Source organism: Odontesthes bonariensis, chromosome 4 (assembly GCF_027942865.1).
Source record: "Odontesthes bonariensis isolate fOdoBon6 chromosome 4, fOdoBon6.hap1, whole genome shotgun sequence".
In the NCBI taxonomy this organism is placed as follows: domain Eukaryota; kingdom Metazoa; phylum Chordata; class Actinopteri; order Atheriniformes; family Atherinopsidae; genus Odontesthes; species Odontesthes bonariensis.
The window spans coordinates 38,660,282-38,677,743 of NC_134509.1; the positions used below are offsets into that span (position 1 = coordinate 38,660,282).

Here is a 17,462-nt window from a genome sequence, read left to right on the forward strand (position 1 = left end):
ACTAAAGGCATGATTTTAACTTTTTCTGAGAACTTAGATGTTGTACTCAATGAATTAACTGAATTAAAAAAAAATGAGTGATTTCAAAGATTTCTTTCTCCAAATAAAAAGTCTTCTATGACTCCAGGCCAGCTGCTCGTCCAGATTTCTTTTTTTTGTGTGTTTTTTTTTTTTCTGACCTGTTGGCATCACAGTGGTGCTCAGACACGGAGGACTCATTTCTACACACTTTTATTTGAAGCATGAACACAGTTGTTGATAAGTCAGAATCTTACTGTTTAAGTACAGTGTTATGAACAAGTCTGTCACTGAGATGCTCAGCTTAGTTTACACAGAATCGTATAAAAAGTTATCCTAAATGTGCAATAAACGTTCTCGTTTTACAGGCAGCTTCGAAATCCCTGAATTGAATGTTTAAGCATGTGTTTCTATCATCTCCATTTTTAGCATAGAATCCTCTAGTCACAATTGTGAATGTTTGTTAGTTTACTTGATATTGAAGAACAAGAAACAGAATATTTTTGTGATAGCAAAAATAGAAGAACATATCTCGCAAGTTCAGTAGTAAGTAATTGTTAGGTGCAGCATTTGTTAATGCCGTGTCAGAAAATGTTGTGACCAGAGAATATATGCACCACTTAGGCTCTCAAAAGCTAAATTCTAGTAATCTCCATGTTTTCTTTCTAAACAAAAGATTTTAATATATTCCTCATATTTTCGTCTACATTTTTTTTCCTTTTTATCTATCACTCAACAAAAAAGGTCCAAGGTTTTCTCTTAGCTTTGATATTTTCAAAAACAGCTTTATCAGGGATAAAATGTAAATGCCGTCTCCTTTTGAAGGGTCGGATTTATTTTTTTAATGTTTTTTTCTTGTCCCTGCATCTAGAGTCCTTGAAGGCCTGGCTGGTCATGGCTGAACTCTGGCCAGAATGCATCTGTTACTCAACAACATCTGTTCCTGTTACTCTTTTTCTCCCAGCATGCCAAGGGACTCGTAGACTCTCCCAAGGGTGGCCTTTTGTGTGCCCCATTGTCAATTCCATCATTGTCTGCTGAAGTCTGTCCCTCCAATGCTGCAGAGTTAGAAACCAACTAGAGGCCAACTATTCTGGTCTAATGATTTACAGTTATGTGTGGAGCAACTAAAGAAAACTGAGAGGAATTTAAAGTTGTGATTCTGAGGACAGATAAATGGACAAATGCGGTCTTTCTTTTTTGTTTTCTTATTTTCTTGCTGTTTTTGTTTCTGTGTTCTAATGTAGGGCTGACTAAACATTGCTGATGGGAAAAGCTTCAGATATTAGTTGTGATATATTCAAGATGCTCTTGGTGTAAAATGATATAAAGGTTTTCCACCTTTCTTGTTTTTTCACCAAAAATATCTCGATACTGCTAGTGTTGGATGTCCAGTAGGTGTTTCTGCACATCAATCTGAATTTTAAAGCCACAGATTACCTGACTTGTTCTTTACGGGCAGAAATGGAAGTGATAAATCTAGCATAGGCACATTGTTTTTTATGAATAGGCCCCCTCTCCTGTTTCCAGGGAGACACTTTCAACTCCTGGCATTAGCCAACAGTATCAGCATAGAAAAGCCCACTATGGGGTTGCCAGGGGAAAGACAACAGATGTTACTGATTAACTTTGCTCACAGACCCCTTAAGAAGTGTTTGCTGGAGTGTTTGCAGATGGATTGAAACTTGGAAGCAATTCATTTTCACATTTATCAATATTTATTTGGAAAAATAGGCTTGGCTAATTCCTTCATTCAAAAAATGGTAAAGGAAACGGTAACATAACAATTTGTACATCCCTCTTAAATAACATCTTCTTTAAAAAATTCCCATTGACATGAAGTGCCTTTGCAAATATCAAAAAAGCAACTTAAATAATCATGACAAACATCACAAATATACATTACAAAATAAAAATAACAAAATTATTAAATAAACTTAAATTAAATCATAATTTTAAATCATAACATTTTTCTTGTGTTTTTTTTTTCTTTACTTTTCAAAAGAACAATCTGTATCAAAAAGCAACATGTTTTTTTTTTTTAATTAAGACAAGGTTTTCATGTCCTAAACAAGAAAAAGAACAATACAATGTCATTAAATGGTTTGGAGGACTTGGGGAAGAAAACGCACTTCAGTTAACACAGTGATCAAGTATACATACAGCCTTCGCAGGTGTAGTGATGGGTGCAAAGCCCATGTAAACAGCCTTGTGAAGAGCAGGCCAGTATGGCCAAACATCCACCGTTTGATGCAGTTCCTGCGCTCAGCAACGGCATGTGGGTTAGAGAAAAGGCCCGGGTGCAAATGTTGCAAAAACTAAACTTGTAGCATTATACATTATTGCCATGTGACAATGTTTGTTTGTATCGAACGTTTTACCCCCACTCTCCAGTGAAAGTTAAACAGAAAGCTAAGTGGCAGTTTACTTTCCATTGTAAACTTTTTTTACCCTGCCAATTCTTATCCCACAGGCCGCTGCTGCCTACACTTAGTTACCAGTAGAGAACCAGCTCACTCTGAATATCAGTTAAACGTCTCAGTATCAGCAGCAGTCTCAAGGCGGGACACCTCCCCCCAGGGTTAGAGCAGCATCTTAAGGAGCATAAAAACTCTCGCATAGAGCAAATGAGCAACGGGCAGCCCGTTGGTGGCTTCTTAGACCTGGAGACACACAGCAGAAAAAAAAAACCATGAGCATTTGTTCAGCTCACTAAGCGTGAAAAGAGAATTATACTGTAAGGTGTATACAGTAAAACAGATCTTACCTCAGTTGCTATTATACATTCGTCCTTCTCTTCTGACATCACAAACACAGATTTGTACTTGGTGTCCACACATGCAGACAGTTCTGGGGCTTTCTTTTCTGATGCATCGCTTTGGGAAAGAAGAAAACAAAAAATGAGTAAGCTTCATAAGTCTGTATGCGTGTCATATTAAACCTAATGAGAATTGGAGAGATTGAAGTGGTATATCCATTATCTCAATAAATAATTACCATTTTAAACGTTTGCTGCGTTTCTCCTCAAACTCGAGTGAGTCCAGAGATTGGCATTTGTCCTCACAGGCCGCCTCGAGCATGGCCTCCTTAGCCGCCTGCTCATTGTTGACCTCGTGTACGAGGTTGAAGTCTGCAGGTGGATGGCGGCTTTTGTAGGTGCTCCTTCCTGGTGACAAGCCTTCATCAGGGTCACTGCTGCAGAAGTCCATCTTCTTATTGATATTTTTGACAGCTGGCGTTGGCATCAAACTAATCGCCAGGTCCCTGTCACTGCGGTGACAGTTGTTAGTCAAGTTATTTATTGTCTCTCCTTCACCTACAGTTTCTACTTGTTCGCTGTGCTGGACTTTTGATCGGAAAAACCCAACTAGTACAGCACACCCTGCCAGCAGCAACAACACCAGGGCCACACCAGACCCGATAGCCATCCAGGGCACCTCTGATCCACGAATTGCAGCATGCTCTGGAAGCAAGAACTGGCAGTTTCGACCACCATATCCAGGAGCACATGCACAGACATAGCGATTGTTTCTCTCATGGCAGGTGGCACCATTATGGCAAGGGTTATGTTCGCAGCGGCTGATTGGGGAGCTGCAGTTGCGGCCGGTGTATCCCGGAGGGCAGGTGCATGTATAGCCATTGGGACCCTCTTGGCATGTGCCACCATTCTGGCAGGGGTAGTCTGAACACTCGTCCCCGGTGTGGTCACAGTTCATGCCAGTGAAACCGTCGGGACACTGACACAAGTACGAGTTGACAAGATCCACACAGCGTGCACCTAAAAACAGAAATGAAGCTTTGAATAGATACTTTGCAACTCAAGGCACACTGACAACAACTTAACACAAATCCAAGAAATATTTTCTGTGGAATCACATCGAGGGTCTTACCATTAGAGCAGGGGCCGGATGTGCAGTGGTCAATCTTTTTCTCACAGTTGAACCCCGCATATCCTGTGGGGCACTGGCAGAAATAGCCTCCGTCGGGGTTGTCAGCACAGCGTCCACCGTTAGAACAAGGCCCATCAGCACATGTCATGGCACTCAGCTCACAGTTGTTACCGTAGAAACCATGGGGGCAAGTGCACATATATGTGTTTTCTAAATCCTGTGGGGAAGCACAGGAGACTTGACATCAAGATTTGTCTCACTTCTAAAAGTTTGTTTTTGCCCAGTTGTCCAGTCCAGTTCTACAATATTTGATTGTTTGGATGCTTCTATGGTTTCATTTTTGGAAAGAATGAGCAGTAGAGGGAAGGGTAGATGTGAGAGGATGAAGGAATGCGATAAAGGTACCCAGCTGCAGTCAGACATCATTGCTATCAACCCATGCTTAACAAGATATCTCTGTACTTATTCCAATTTCAATCCAAGCTCACTTACGGTGCAACTTCCTCCATTGCGGCAGGGGTTTCCAGCACATTCGTTGACCTTGATCTCACAGCTGGCCCCAGTGAATCCAGGCCTGCAGGAACAGGTGTAGCTGCCCTGGCCAGTGTTACTACAAGTGGCTCCATTCATGCAGGGCTTGTGGTGAGTGCAGTAGTTGAGATCTGGGGAGACACAGCAGAACATGTGGATTAACCACAGCACAACACATGGCGGGACGACAGCAGCAGCGACAGAATGTCTTTTGTCCTCTGGCACATCTCTTCTTCCAGTGTTTTTCTGGCCTACTGTCTCTGCCGTTCATCTTCATACATTGGTGGCTTTGTTTTCTCTACCCTGATGTTATTGCATTTGCATCTCTGTTTCTATGTGTTACTAACACCCATTTCTGTCCCTACTGAGTTTTAGAGAGATACAGCAGGCCTATATCTTGTGCCACACTGTGGAAATACACCTCTTTAAGTTTTAAACTCAAACAGCACCCAGAAAAACTTTCTTTTAATTTATATATTCAAACATACCTAGAAGTCAAAACTACACATTGCTCTTTTAATCTGCCAAGACTTTTATCGACTGTCAAATCATTGCTGTTTTCTTTTTTTCTTCGTCCTGCCTTTTGTAATTATTCCTTACCATCAAGCTTTTATCAGACTCTGTTCTCACCTTGGTTGCAGAAGAGCCCCCCCCAGCCCTCCTGGCAGTTGCATTGCCAGGGCTGCTGGCAGGTCCCGTGGAGACAGCCTGGGTAACGAATGCACTCATCACAGTAGCGACCTTTGAATCCCACTCTGCACCTGTTGTTGTCCAATTAGGAGGGAACACCGGTCAGTCCACTCACATTACCTCATGTGTCCCACTAATTTATTCATGCCCCAGTGAACTGGTGAGCAAAACTTACTTGCACTCCCCGGGTTTTTCGCAGAAGCCATGCTCCTCATCGCAGCCTGGCAGACAGATTGCTGTTCAGGAAGAAAATGTGATCATTTTAGAAACTCCAAAGCTGGAGAAGACTTAAATACAACTTTATTACAAACTTCAATCCCAGCAAAGTTCCCTAAAATAAAAGAAAGGAGTAGCTCCTGAACTCTTCAGCGGTTACCTTGAACTCAATCTCTTAATCTCCATGCAAGAATTTTCTACCTAACATAGTACAGAAACAAAGGAGGGAGTGTGTGAATGTGTGCGCCTCAAGTGCACACACAGACCCCCTCAGCCCACCCCACCACCCTCTTTTTTCTTCTTTGCTGCGGGTCAAAACTCTTTTATTCATTCTGTGTGCGTACAAACACACACACATGCACACACTCCCCCTTAATGTCTCGGATTGGGGCAGATAAGAGTGGACAGCTGGCAAATGTGTTGCCAGTGCACGACAGCTGCTCCATTGTCTCCTCTCTGCCGGCAGCTGCCCACTTCAAACAATACCTCCCCCGCCTCAGCCAATCAGCGCCCGGCCCACTCCGAGAGTAACGAATCGGAAGGTAGCATGTAAATTTATGGCACGCGTGAGATTATTCCCCAAAACTTTCCTTAGAATAAATCAAGTGGTCATGTGTGCGCGTGTGTATGTGTGTGTGTGTGTGCGTGTGTGAGAGGGAGGGAGGGGGGTGGCTTACGCGTGGTGTTTACGCACAAGTTGTCTTCTAACGGCAGTCAGAGGTTGTGACCACAGACATAAGACTAAAATTGAACTTTTATTTCTTCACCTACACTAGCAAAGCTCAGAAATCCGACTTATCTTCTGTCTAAAGCTTTAAAAACATCCATGTTCTTGATTTATCTCTGATTTTATTGTACATTTCTGATATAAACTTTTAGCGTCCATCTGATAAAATAATGAAAGTTTTTTTCTTTTGAGCTTTCCATCACCAGATACGCCTACACCGACAACTGCAGAAAACTTTTGTGACTCACGTTCTGTGCAGTACTGTCCTTTCCACCCGGCGTCACACACAATCTCCCCGCGCTCACCGCAGGTAAAGTGACCAAAGGCATCGTCTCTCGGCCGGCAGAACACAGAACAGCCGTCCCCGTAGTAGTGCTCATCGCACACGAATCTATACGAGTACTTGAGTTCGGTCCCTCCTGCTGTGTGCAGGTCCTGGGACCATTCCTCTCCCACAGTCAGATGCCTCTGCGTGGTCATGGTGCTGATTACCCGCTCCATGTTCTCTGAAAAGTGCACGATTAGATAAAGGAGAGGTGGGGTGTGAATACATAAATGTGAAATAAATTGAAAGGAAATGGGATTTAGGTTTAGGTCCTACCTGTAGAGAGGTCGTCTTTGGAATCGGTGTGTAACGCTTCAATGATCAGCGAGAAGGTCCCCTGGGAACACAAATGGCTTCATGAGACAGGTGGCCAGTGGAGATGCGGTGATAACATCAAGTGAGGACCCGAGGCGATTGTACCATACACTCACTGTGCTGAATACAAACTGTCTAAACTGATCCGCTGAAACCTAATAAGTGTACGCTTTGTGCTCTCTCAGCCCTTAAGTTGTGGTAAAAAATCGCACCGTTGCGCATTTTACGCACTTAATGAACGTAAATGGCGCGAATGCGCAGCCTTAAGTCCTGCTCTAGTGAAACTGATGTGAAATGCTGTATTTACCGGCCACGTGAAGCCGAAGTTAATCCTGATGGGGTTGGTGAATGAATTCTCCGGGATGACGTCGGGGACCTGGAATGAGTTTGAGCCCAGGACGGGTGTCACAGCGCCGCCGTATGTGCACGGGGGCTCTGGTGAGGCGTTGGGCTGATAGTGCTTAAGACAGATCCTGAAGAAGGTTTTACATTCGCACTGTTGCTGGAAAGACGACGTGAGGCCTCCTTTACAGCAGTTTTTGTTTCCCTGTACTCCCTTCTTGTTTAGAAACTCCTGCAACTTCAGCTCAAAAACTCCCGAACAGAATCCCTGCGAAGAAAATAAGCTGTTATCATTGGGCACTTGTTTCTTATTGCTTTTGTACGACTGTGTTATATTGAGAGAAGTGAAATAGATGCTTTATTGTTTGAGGAAGATAGAATACAGAGCTTACCTGGCATAGTAGCATGGACATGGCTGCAAGAGTCAGCAGGATGACGCGCCCCATATTAAATAAATACATAATAAATAAGAAATAAATAGAGTAAAATGTCTCGGGGCTCGGCTTGTCGTCAGGGTGCCTCCTCCTGTTCAATCCCTTTGAAAAAGATGCATTGAGGTCGTCTCTGTCGCCTCACAGGTTTTTCTCAAGTGCTGCTGCTGTGAGCAACACTGCTTTGATTCATGTCCCGCGGAACAAAGCAGGATAAATCCCAACCTTTAAAACTGAAGTCCTGACAAAAAATGTGAACTTGTGGGAGTTTGAGGCAGGTGTAATTAAAAAAAGCAGAAAAGTCCTCCAGTTCCGTTATGAAGCATTTAATCCTGCGCGTAAAAAGGATGAATGAGGGCTTCCTTGTTTGTCACTACTAGTAAGTGACCAATTTAAGGCTTTTTTTGTGGGAAGGTCTTGGTCTAAACCAAGGAGAGATTTGTCACTGGTCCAACATGCTTCCCTCTACCTCCAAAAGTTTTTCCTCACTGTGAATTGTGCGTTTGTCTCTGACCAAGGCCGCCTGCAGCCTGTTATATACGGCACGACACATGTTATGGTAATAACATGCAAATTGGCCCCTCCTCCTCCTCCTCCCGGACTTCACTTCCCAATCTGGCCGGGCTCTTCACAATGGGGTCCCATACAAGAGCCCCGACAGCCTCCTTATTTCTGCTAGCGCCACAGCACATTCGATGTTAACACAGCTTTAAATTGGAATGTGTCTAATCATATTGGCAAATAAGATGGGAAGGTTACATAAAAGGGTGATGTGAACATTCATGCTGTCTCAGGTGATACAACTCATTCTGTTTACTTTTGTTTGTGTTTGGACACACACATCTTCCTCTCTCCTAGTAAAACGAAAACAAGTATCAAATTATGAACATGACTTGGTTCTGTAAGTTGTGGAAGATGCTTTCAAGCTTTATGACCATTACAGCCCACAGTTGCCACATTTCACGTCGCTTGTTGCTGTTACGGGCATGTGGTTGCATTGATCCATCCAGCTGTTGCCTCGCTGACCAAACGTCTTTGTTTTGCTCCTCTTGAGATGTTTTGGGTGACGTGCCAAAAAGCGTTGTGAAGTTGATTCCAACAATCTCTCTTACAAAGAGAGGAAAATGTTTCCTGATCAAACCCTGACTCAGTTAATTGTTTTTCAGCCCTCCTCCCCCTCTCTCTTCCTCCTTTCCTCTCTCTCACAACCTCTACATTTTGGCATTTCTGGCTGTGGGAAGAATTTGATGCTTTGAAAAGACTCAAAAGACTAAAGAAAACATTCCTTGGCAGAGCTGCGTGATGAGGTAAACGACTTGAGGGGCCGGACTTTTGGTGTTCCATTTTGCTCTCCCCTTCTTCTCTTTGGGCTAAGCTTTAAAAGAGAACGCGTGTTTTCATGTATAGAGCTATCGCTGTGTGTGTGTCTGCGTGCGTGCGTGCAAGGCAAGCGCGCACATCGGAGTCGCTCGCGTGGCCAACATGAGGGAAAACTTTTGTTTGAGTGTGTGGTGAAGGAGTAAGTCGCCCCCCCCCCCAGCTGTATGGTAATTCAGCGCCAGCACCTGCTCTCCCCTCAATAACAGTGATGCGCGCGCGCACACACACACACACACACACACACATAATACTTACTTTCGGAGCACATTTGATTCTTTATTTCGTCTTTAAACTTTTTTATTACTTTTTTTTTTTATTAAATACAAACAGTTTTATTTCTGTTGCTCTGTGTCCGTGCGGCTTGTGCTCGTGTTACTTTGCGCGTGTCAGGAATAAAGAGTGAAGAAGTGCGGGTCGTTGCTTAATCACTTCGCGCATTCGATGCGTGATGTTTCTGCTGTATAATAGTGTTGAAGAGTGCGAGGTTCACGCGCACACTGGAAGCATTGCGTAACTAAACTCAGATTTGCACGTCACTGCTGAAGGCTTTCTCTCGCCTTTCTAAGGTTATTCTACTTACTTACCTGCACGAGCGACCGGCTGTTAGACGCACGCAGGCACGCGCACACTACCCTCCTCCAAAATGTGGCACGCTTCCTCCTTTTTCATTTTGATTACGTTCACGTAAGTGGTTACTCGTTACCTGTAATCAGTAGCAGCAAAGAGCAGCCCTCTTCCATTTTAAACCTATCCATTCGTGACCATCGCGGAGCTAGTTATGTTCCATTTCCCCCTTTTTAGTCATGAAAAAGGCAGTTTGATAAGCGTTAGTGTCCAAAACATTAAACAAGTCTTAGTTCAACGCCTAAGTTCACCTAAGCTTGGAACTCTTAAGTCCGCATCATACGGGTTAAACATGTAAATATGTGGCTATACCACAGTAAAAGCTCGATACGACAGAGCTGGCAAAAGTGAAGAATCTTCCCCCAGGATTCTCTGAACCTCATTGCTGTGCCATCTGAACCCCGCTGATCTGGATTTTTGTGCTCTTGACCACTGAAAAACATGTTCTGTCTGAATGCAGAATGGACAACGATACAGTTTTGTCGCTTTTCTTCTGGTGAGGATGCTGATATAGCTGAGGTCTGACTGTTTAACTTAAGTGCTACTGTAGGGGGCTGCTATAGTTTAATTCCTGCCCACCAGTAGCTGTGGCAAACAAAAAAGGGTGACTCGGGGTTTGACTATTCATCCATTCTCTGCGCTTTAATTTCCATTGATTGTGAATTCAAGGGGGAGGGAGGGAGGGGGTCTTCAGTGAAGGACCACGACACGCCTTCAGACGCGGATAGACCCTTACAAGCCATCTGCCACTAACTACCCCCTCCCCTGTACACGTTCAGAAAACGACGTTTATTTCCATGCTTCCCTCCCTCCTCCCCCCTCAGGCCTGAAGCGCACGTCTCTGTGCGCCTCTGTCCACCGGGCTCCGTCTACTCTCAACTGGAAGCATGTTAAAAGACCTGTAACGGTATGGGCCCTCCGGGGCCATATGGCGAGGGGGAAGCCAGAATTTTTTTCTTTCTTTCTTGGTCCCAGAAGAGGAGACACCACATGGTGACTCGTGGGAACGTAAACACCGCGCGCATCACACGACATCGATCATAAGAGGCGTTGATTGGGGAAGGGAAGGGGGGAGGGTGGTGATCGATCGATTTTTTTTTTTTGCCGATAATGCTACCTCATCACTGCAGAAAATATTGACGCATCTTCACTGAGAGTAAAGCCCTTCACTTGGAGGGTCGCACTGGGTTGGTGGTGCCAGGTTAAGTGGTTCAGTTTTCTGAATGATGCTGAGGAGGAGGTGGGAGAAGGTAGGTACAGTGAGCGCTGTAACTGATGGGGGAAACTAGAAGGAGGGAGGCGAGGAGAGGGGGGGGGCGACAAGACCACCATAATTAATGCTATGGGCTGACGCCCTAAGGTTATGGGGCAAGTCTCCACGAGAGATGTTTTTACACGCGTCCCTCCCAACTTCTTCGTGGTCGCTATAGAAACTTATTTAAACTGGCTACAGTAGTGATCACGTGGTGAATGGAAATCACTGCAAAAAAAAGTGAGTTGTGCTTTAATTTAAAGCTTGTTTTTAAAAGTCGTAAATCAGAAATGAGTTTTATTGGTTGCATATTATGTGTGTGAGGTGTTCTTCTCGCCTGTTTTACCTGCTGAAACCAGATCAACATACTCTTTTGTGTCCAGATCAGATTACTGTGGCCAGCTGCAAGGAGTGGGGGCCACAGATCAAATCCACGTTTCCCCAGGGCTCTTCGGGTGTCCGCGAGGCTCCCCACGGCTTCCCACGATTCCTTGAGCCTTCCTACGGGCTGCTGTGTCATCTGTCTCATTTGCAGACGTTGTTGTTACTGGAGACAGTGCAGCAGTAAGTAAGGTGGCGGGCGGGCGCGCGGGAGGGGGGGGGGGGGGGGACGCGCCAGCAAGTGTGTGCAGAGGCACTGGGGATTTAAAGGGGGAGGTAAAGAGTTAACTGCAGACTATGGTCAGTCGCGTGCCAGAGTTTATGAAAACACATCTGCCGCGCACCCCGGGGGCACGCACACCGAGATGTGCGGGTTCCTACAATTAGTGTGTTGGACGTCAGTTAAAAATCAACTGACTAGTTTGAGTTTTGAAATGAAAATCAGGAATATATTGATATTGATTAAATCAAAGAATAAGTTTCCATGATGCAGCATTTAACATCACTCTGATGTTGGAAACTGATGACAGGAATACAAAATACCCTCATGCACACACCATGAGGCTTCATTGAATGGTATTGATTTGAAAATTGCATCTGTACATACGAAAAAGTTTGGAAATGAAAGTAGAGGAAACCAAATGCAGTGATTTTTAGATTGCCATTGACTTTGATTTAATCGCAGACAATATGAGCCCAAGACAATTAATGTTTTGTCCTGTCAATTTGGTTTAATTTGTTAATATACTTCTATTTCAGGCTGCAAAACATTCTAAGAAAATGTTCGGATGTGGGCAATTTATCGCGAGATTGGGTAAATATTATTGTTATAATAATAATAATGACAATAATTCACACAAGCAATGTCAACAGGTGATTACAATCTTGATTCAGTCTTTGGGGAATCAAAAATGGACAGATGATTTCCAGTTTGTCTACAAATATGAGAAAATCATTGAAATGTTTGAAAACAATGTTTCTCGAAGAGGTTGGAAGGGATTTGCATATTTCTCCCTCTACAGTGAAGAATATCATGAAAGAATTCAAGGAATCTGGAGGAATTTCAGTGTGTAAAGGACAAGGGATTCAAGCCCAAGCTGGACACCCATGATCTCTGATCAGTCGGACGGCATCTGCATCAAGAACCGTCATTCATCAATAGCTGATAGTTCTACATGGACAAGGGAATACTGTGGGAAACCTTTGTCAAGCACTACAGAGTTCAATTCACAAACTTTACTGTGCAGAAAAGAAGCCTGATGTTAACCTGGTCCAGAGGCGGCGTCCACTTCTCTGGGCCCGGACGCATCTGGGATGGACCGTCACACGGTGGAAACGTGTGCTGTGGTCAGAGCGATCAGTGTTCCAGATCTTTGTTGGAAGAAATGGACGCCGTGTTCACTGACATGTTACAGCAACATATGCTGCCTTCACGACCACATCTTTTCCAGGGACGTCCATGCATTGTTCAACAAGACAACATAAAACCACATTCTGCACACGTTCCAAAGGCATGGCTGAGGAAGAAGAGGGTATGGGTGCTGGACTAGCCCGTCTGCAGTCCTGACCTGTCCCCAATGGAGAATGTTGGAGAACTCTGAAATAACCACCACCCCGAACTGTTGCACACCGTTTGCAGGAAGAATGGGAGAAAATGACAGCTGAAACACCTTATTTCTTAATTAACATTTCCCATGCAGTCTCAACTTTTACAGTCTTTAGTCACCAAATCTTTCTTCTTGAATACACAGAAGATTATGTGCATATAGACAAGTAACTAATTAATCAAACATAAACAAAATGAAGCATCTTAGTAACGTGTTTGGCAACCAGCTGCCACCAGAACAGCTTCAATGAGCTTTTGCTTTGATTCTGTGCATTACTCCAATAGAGGAGATTGAGAGCTGGTGACTGTGAAGGGTTTAAAATATGATTTACCCATATTATTATGGTTCAAGGTCGATTTGATGTGCAACTCTCTTAAATGTAATTTATTTCTAAACAATATGAGACAAAAAAAAGAAGCTTACTTATGATAGGAAACACTGAAGCTGCTCTGAGGGCTAAGTAAACCAACCAGCTTGTCTTTAGCCATCGCTCTGCTGCAGTGTGGAACGGACCCTCCCTTTCAGTCCAGACTGACTGAAAAATCTCAATAATTAAAAGATGGAGTGTCATAATATTTGTGGTTCCCAAAGGATGGACTCTACAGACTTCGCTGACCTGTTGACTTTACCACCATGAGAGTGACATTTAGATTTTTAATTTTGTGGGGGGAAAAAAAAGGATGGGTTATTATAAAATCTGGTTCCCACATTTATGTTCTTCTCATGACGAACTGCAATTGCTTCAATGATCTTTTAATTTTTCATTCAGCTCCATCAACAGATGCATTTGTCCAGTTTTTTACTTCACAAAAAGTGCTGTATTGGTATGTAAAAGAATAAATCAGAATGAGGTCATATTTGAATTGTAGTGAGGCAGCAAATGTGAGTGACATTTATAGTTATGAACATTAGGTTGAACAGCATTTCATTCAGCCAGTGAGTATATCAGGACTGAATCCAAGAAATCCAAAAGATGTTTGACAGTGTGGAGAACAAGACACAGTGCAGCCTTGACACAGTTCTTCTACACTTGCCAGGAATCCATTTCTATATGAAACTGGAGCTCTGAAGCCTGAATGCAGATCCTCAATTGTAGGTCACTTTGTATAAAAGTAATTTCCTTAATAAGTCAGTGTTATTATTCTGTAGCACTGAGGTTTCCCTTAACTGTAGCGTGATCCCAATAAAAAATAAATAAAAAAAACCCAAGGCACTATTAAATATGATCTAAGTCTGTGTGTTGAAAAAATGTTCATCATTTTTATCATCTTCATTACTAGCATCAATGAATACAGTGTAAATGGAAGAAGTAAAGAAGCCAGCTCCCCCCCCTGTTTTCTCTAACTCTCCCTCTCTATCTCTACAACCATGAGCATCTGCCCAGAAATAAACAGATGTATGCACCTGCGTGGTGGGCCTACATATGCGCACATAGCCCCCTCCCCAAACCCCCTTTCAACCTTCTACCCACAGCAGATCACAATAGGGAGCAATCATGGATGCAGTAACCAAATACTGCCTATCCCCTCAGGACACTCACTCTGTTAGGGGCATTGTCACCAGTTATATCAAGTGGCTGCACCAAACAATCTGTTGTATGACTGCTCATCTAAGGCATAGCATAATTCAGAGGGACAGAGGACGGAGGGATCAGGGGACCGTGGCGTACAGAGGTGACTGCCTGGATCATCTCTCTGGCTCCAATATAAACAGATTTTTTTTTCTGCAACAAGTGAGCTTGGTTTTTGGGGTTTCATAGAATTGAGTCCAGACACCGGACAAGTGGCTCATTGGCGTTTTTGGAGGGTGTTGGTGTGGCAGGTGCTAGCTGGGGTAACAGGATGAAAGAGAAGTTTGTTGGGGAAGGGTGGGTCCAAGACCAGGTTACACATAAAAAGCCTTGTTTTGCAGCAGTGGATAATGGTGTCATAATGGCCCCATGTTCCTATCTCTCAGCTGCTGCTGGACGACAGAGGATCCATATGCACCTGTTGTCTTTTTCCTATTGTGCCCAGTGTGCGTTAGCGTGCTACACCTCAGGAATGCTCCCCATCCAGAGGCCTGCCTCCTTGTCCCAGGAGAGGGCTTAGCCACAGTGGGATGATGGAGGGAGGGTGTCAGGAGTTTGTAAGGAGGAGCTAGGTGGAGCACCAGCAGAGAAGCTTTAGAGGATGAGGTATGGAAAGGGGGGGTGTTCCTCCAAAGCCAGTGTCCTCTCTCTTTGGGGGCCTGTCCGGAGAGCCCTGTCCTAAATCACTGGCCCCAGGGGGAAGGCTGTCCATTGTGAAGAAAGTTTGGCCCCTGCAAGCTGGGCCGCCAGCTGCCACTGCTGCAGCGTCATACCCCCCCACCCCTACACATACATCTCCTCCCTATAACCCCACCACATTCAACACCATGACAATGCTTCTTGTGACCACAGCCACGGGCCAGCAGAGAGCTTAAAAAAGAATTTGTAGGAAGACTCTTGAGAAAAGCCAGAGAGCAACAACATATTTTTTGGGCCAAAATTAATGATGACAAACCGGAGATCGAATTTTACTGCACGACATGGCATTCTGACTCCCAGCCCACTCACACAGACTGAAACATCAGAGATCATGATATTCTTGTGATTGTGTGAAACTTACCTTTTCGTTGGCATTTAGTAAAAAAAAAGTGTATCTGAAGACTTGATGCTCCATGGAAAGGTTCAGCATAGTTGATTTTGTTTACTTTAAAGACACATCGTCAGCACTTATGAGTGCCATATTCCATAAGATCAAATCTAGAAGTTAACCTGTGAACATGAATAGAATCAGCACAGTGTAGCTGTCATTTTGCAGACACTGATACTAACGTATCAAGTCATATTTCTTAACTTTGAAAAAGCTTACACATAATTAGTATTTATTTTATATTTTGATATATATACATATCTACATCTATATCTACATATATCTATATATATTATATATATTTGAATTTCCGCCAAGGAGGATGAGTAATTTATTTTTCTATTCTATTTCTATTGTTCTATATAGATATAGATAGATAGAGATATAGATACAGACATAGATATATATATATAAGATATATGATGATAGTTAGGATATAAAATATGGTGGTCAGAGTCTGTTCATCTGGATGAAAAAAAAACAACCAAAACAGCTCAAGATAGTTCTTCATGTTGAGCATGCATTGTATTTTTAACCCTGAACTCTGAAATGATATATTCTGAACCAACTGATAAAACTGTTCCAATATTGTGGATATCGGGATATGTTCCTCAAAATATTTTAAACTTAGTCCCTAAAGAGAAGGAATCAGCTGCTTTGCCATATTTAAGTTATTTGTTATGAAAGAGCTCTACATTTATCTGAGTCAAACATGTTGACTTGTTACAATAAACTGACACATGCGCTGACTTTTGGGTCTTTGTTTTTTTATTCCATCCTCCCCCTGCTGCAGCCACTGTTGTAGTCCTGTAGGAGGATTTTCGCATCTATAGCTAAGGGAGACGTGCTCCATTGTGCAGCTTCTAATGATGATTGTAATGATGGCTTGTCCATCTTTGATAAGAAACAGCACGCCCCTCATTAAAGGGCCCAGGGACCCGATTCTCATGGCTGCTGGTCCTTTCTTGGAGTTGGACAGCAGGCGAGGGAGGCGAGACGACACCCGTGGCACACGCCTGTTGACCGAGCCACAAAGCAAAAGCGTGTGACACTCACCCCACCCCCGCCGCTCCCATTGTCCTCCCCTCAGGTCCGACAGACAAGAGAAATCCTGTTACCCCCCCAACACACACACACACACATCCTCAGAAAACAGAACATACAAGCACTCCCCGCCATCCTTTCTCCCTTTGCTTCACAATCAGTTTCACAAATCAGCTGATCTCCTTCTTTGTCACACGTCCAACAGGGGTTGCCCTCATCTCCCTCTCTCCCACCCCTCTCCTACCTCCTCTGTAACCTCCCACGTCAGCATAATCGACCACATAAGGTGGAAATCTATCATTGTGTGGAAAAAATTGTGCTTGTGTATTGTGTTTAGCCATTGCCATGCACACAAACTGTTATTGGGGGATGTTTGGTTCTCTTACACTGTTTCATATGCAGGCAGTATTTCTTGGAGGTGCTGGAGGAGGAGGGTGTGGCAGGTGGGTGCGGTCTGGGTTTTAGGGATGCTGGATGGTGATGATGGTCGTGGGATGGAGAGTAGAAGAAGAGGAGGAGGAAGGGGGAGACACAGGGTGATAGGGCCGAGGAAGAGGAGGGGGTTGCAGCGGCTGCCGGGGTCAGGCCTGTGTGTCCTGGGAAAGTTGGGTTCTCCATTTAAATCTGCACATGTTGTGGCCTTCTGGTGGCTGCGTGAATGTGCATGGTGACAGATGGCCTCAGCCCATAACTATAGAGTCCAAGAGCCCCAGTCCCCTGAGGGAGAGAGGGACAGAGTGAGAGTTATGAAGAGAGAGATAGGGAGAGGGTGTAGGGGAAGAAGAGAATGTAGCGCTCAGCTGATCCCATCAAAAATGAGGATGGAGGGAAGCAGAGCGAAGAGAGGCAGAGAGGAGTGGTGCTGGTGTGTGTCTGTGTGTGGTTGTATTTCTGTTTGTGTGTTTTACGGGGGAGGGGTGGGCCCTTAATCCCAAACTCTAAATTGAGTTAATGTATTTGCTTGGTCTGCATGCACCAAAAGGGGGCCCAGAGTCCCCAAAGATTCTGATTAGGTGTCTAGTTTATCAGATG

General features: G+C 44.0%; 1 protein-coding gene across 1 annotated transcript; it reads right to left on the minus strand.

Moving 5' to 3' along the window:
• Positions 1–1,729: 1,729 nt before the first annotated feature.
• dla (deltaA) lies at positions 1,730–7,979 on the minus strand. Its single transcript, XM_075464610.1, has 11 exons — positions 7,447–7,979; positions 7,020–7,322; positions 6,674–6,734; positions 6,321–6,578; positions 5,305–5,365; positions 5,070–5,200; positions 4,401–4,570; positions 3,909–4,125; positions 3,016–3,796; positions 2,786–2,894; positions 1,730–2,681 (listed from the first exon to the last, which is right to left on the minus strand). The coding sequence occupies exons 1-11, from the start codon at positions 7,513–7,515 to the stop codon at positions 2,676–2,678; spliced, it is 2,166 nt and encodes a 721-aa protein (XP_075320725.1). The 5' UTR covers positions 7,516–7,979; the 3' UTR covers positions 1,730–2,675.
• Between the last annotated feature and the right edge of the window lie 9,483 nt (positions 7,980–17,462).